Source organism: Brachyistius frenatus, unplaced genomic scaffold, assembly GCF_029030835.1.
Source record: "Brachyistius frenatus isolate BFR_SWC_R1_liver_20210118 unplaced genomic scaffold, ASM2903083v1 Contig_158, whole genome shotgun sequence".
In the NCBI taxonomy this organism is placed as follows: domain Eukaryota; kingdom Metazoa; phylum Chordata; class Actinopteri; family Embiotocidae; genus Brachyistius; species Brachyistius frenatus.
Genome location: NW_027210757.1, coordinates 203,429 through 206,917, shown reverse-complemented (window position 1 = coordinate 206,917; position 3,489 = coordinate 203,429). Strand labels below are relative to the sequence as shown.

The 3,489-nt window shown below is 38.0% G+C and overlaps 1 protein-coding gene across 1 annotated transcript; it reads left to right on the top strand.

Moving 5' to 3' along the window:
- The first annotated feature begins 1,264 nt into the window (after positions 1–1,264).
- On the top strand, positions 1,265–2,814 carry il2 (interleukin 2). The gene is made up of 4 exons (XM_069716522.1): positions 1,265–1,381; positions 1,481–1,519; positions 1,899–2,045; positions 2,148–2,814. The coding sequence occupies exons 1-4, from the start codon at positions 1,265–1,267 to the stop codon at positions 2,262–2,264; spliced, it is 420 nt and encodes a 139-aa protein (XP_069572623.1). The 3' UTR covers positions 2,265–2,814.
- The last annotated feature ends 675 nt before the right edge of the window (positions 2,815–3,489 follow it).

Here is a 3,489-nt window from a genome sequence, read left to right as displayed (position 1 = left end):
GGCATCCATTCACACTTAATTCCAATGACCACAGTGTGAGTCATTACAGGCATTTTTTGAGACTGATGAAATTCACACATGCTGGTGGCTTGTTGGACTCATGATGGTGAGAATATCTAGTCAAGAAAACAATTTCACTGTGTCATATTTGTAGATATGTAGACAAGAAAAAAGAAAAAAAAAAAGAAAACCACCTGAAGAATATGTGCTTTCTCCACCTGCACTTCTCAACTATATAGCAACTGAGCATGTGCAGTACATGAGCTTAAGGGTAATACCCTTTTCAACAAGAGGGTTTGAAATGTCTTCATCCGGCGCTACAGTGGGTTTTAAAAAGGCTCCATCACACCTTTGTTTTTAAAGTAAACTCAGCACATTTAAAAAGTTAAAGTTTTATTCAGAGTTTAGTGACCCGTCAAGGCACAAACACAAGGCAAAGGTAATGGGAAAGAACAACCTCAAGTATGTAAAAAGCAAATGGAAAAGCTAAATTAACATAATGAATAACATCAAAGTCAGACAAGTGCACCGTGAAACTAAAAGAACACCCACTATTATTTCAATATGCACTTGAAACCTCAGCTGCTCAACATACTCTCAATATTAACATCGGCACTACTCCATTAAGCACTTCATGTGTTTTGTAAACCTAACCTTCATATTTGATATTTCATTGTAAAATCTGGAGTACAAAGATGTTGAATTGTTCTAACAAGTCTTAGTGAAAATGACTTTATGAACTCATCCACTGATAATTTTGCCATCAGTCTGAACAATGCCAAAGCAGATGTAGCGCCCATTTTAGAGCCGAGACATCCGTGATATTTGTTATATCCTCTCCCTTGCAAAGTCTTATTTAAGTGTGAAACACAGAAGTACAGATAGTCAAGGTGTTTACGGGTGCGTTCACATATTTCCTGATGAGTAGAAAAGATGTCAAATGTCAGTTCACAGAGCAAACAAGACAAAAACCTGTGCACTACAAACGAGGTACAGCCAACCCAGTTTCATAAGAGGTTGAGGTCAAATGCTGTTCTACAATAGGTCACTGGAGGGAGTTTACCATGCTGTAGTGTAAAGGTTGAAAAAAAAAATTCCAAGAGTCATCTATAGGAAAAACAAACGCTGTATGCATTAGGTGATACACAGCTAATTCTGCCCACCCTTTCCAGCCACACAACTATATAACTCAAACACAGCACAGAGGCACCTTCACTTAACAACTAGCTTATCACACTGACAGGCCTTTCAATTAAAACTGAACATGGAGCACTTCATCAAGATGGCCTTTTGCGCTGTTATTCTGTCTGCTTGCCTTCAAGCAAGACCTATGGAGTACAATGTCGACGGGATCATCCGCTTAATAGATGAAGTCACGTGTGTAAGTCATTTCAAGCCAAATATTTTCTATGCTGTTTGCTCATTTTGTTTTTTTTATTAGCTGGTTGCTAATACTTAATGTTTTCTCTGTCTATCACAGCTAAACAATTCCATATTCTACTCTCCAGAAAATGTGAAGGTAAGGCTTTATTTTATATTGCAAAATTTGACAGTCAAAGTTCTTTTAAGTGCAATGTACGGTACATTAAATAAATGTGATGATGATAAACCGATCAGTGAATATTAGTGTCAGGATAAAAAGATGTTATGTTGGGTTCACCCCCCCCAGCATCAAAGACGCTCATGCTTCAGGGTTTTAGTTGAGCTTTTATAAAAACCACATGTGACAGTTCTCTACTACAGGAAATGAGCTCGGCAAGGTGTTGATATTTCGCAATGCTTAGGCAGCTTCTGTATGTTGAGTTTTTCTGTATGCAGCCACAAGTCTGACTCAGTCAGAGCAAAATTAAAAATAAAAAGGGGGACGCTTAAAACACCTTTCACTGTCACACAAACAGGAAGAATGCATCACCGCGGCGCTGGACTGCATTTTGAGAGAACTTAATGGAACCGCCAAAGTGGAGTGTGACGACCCCGCTGAAGGCATCGACGATGTTCTGGAGATCTTGTATCTTAAGATCCAAAAACGCAACACAACGGAAAATGTAAGTATTGCCCTTGAATCTGTTGCTGATGATGGTTTTTTGAAAAAAAAAACAAAGTAAATTTTTGAAGTGGACTAAACCCACTTGTCGTCTTCTCTCTAGGTGCTGACGAACTCTGAGGAATGTGCCTGCGAGATTTGGCCAGAGACTCCTTTAAATGAGTTCCGGAACAAGTTCACAACTTTACTGCAGCTTGAATATAGTACATCTTTGAGGTGAAGAGCAGATTTAGTCCGGTAAGACCGGAGGGGTGGTGGGGGGAGAGTCTAAAGCAGCAAAGAATGAACAACTGAACCTCATCTAGAACGAAATCACATGACCAACTATTGATTGTATTTTTTTTTTTTTTAAATTGTGTGGGTTTAAATAATTTTATTGTTTAAACTGATGCTATTTGTCTGAACACTGTTCTAAAATATTTGCATTTGTAAACGCGTCTGTGTTATGAAGATAAGGCTACTACTTGGTGAATGTTTGTTTTTGTATTACCCATCTATATAATGGGATAATTTTACTTTATTAATTTATATGTATACGCAATTTCTACAAGAGTCCATTCCACAACTCTCAGTGGATTCGCAACAATGAGAATGTATTTGTTTTGAAGTCCTGAAAAGCTCTACATTTCTATTTATATATTTATTGTTTATTTATATTTTTTGTATTTATGCTGTATGTTGGTGCCCTAAACCTGAAGGTTTAATGCAATAAATGTGATCTTAAACAATCTGTGTTATAGACATTAATTACAACGAGCTTGTGTGTTGACTTAATCAAATTTTAATGCCTACCTGTCTTTAAGCCACATTTTTCTCCTTGAATATTAGCAACTAACGTGGGAGATAAACGGGCGTGTGGCCTGTTTCCTCAACGCTATGGGCAAATAGACTAGTCATGCTGTTCATAAGAATGTTTGAATGGAAAAATCAAGTCATGGTGAAGTCGTGGTTAAGTGATGACATGCCGTACAGTCCCACAGTGCTCATGTGTAACAAATGTTGCGTCACCCTTTGATGTTAGCCAATAGTTTTATTAATACTTTTAACAATGAAGTTCCTGATCTGATGATATTAGGCTGCCGCGTGTGTCGAATGAAACATTTTTAGAAGATCAAATTTTGCTCTCGGTTAATTTCCGATCGTTCTGAACCTTCGAATCCTCTTTTTGCAGAGTCTGCACTACGATTACATACAAGCCTAAGTCACTGCATCGACTAGCTATTTCGGCCTTATGCTGCCTAGTTGTTGTTTTTTTAGGCTAGATAATTCAAAGATGCCATATTTTGGAAGTGGAAGGAGCTGATGTTTTTTTTTATTTTTACCTCTCTGTCTCTTTTAAAGTTGGGGTATGTAGTTTTCCCGGGAAAAGGCAAAACAAATAATGCTAAAATTTGAAAATACAGCCAACCCTCCTGCCCCCCCCCCGCCCATCATCCCTCCTTCCC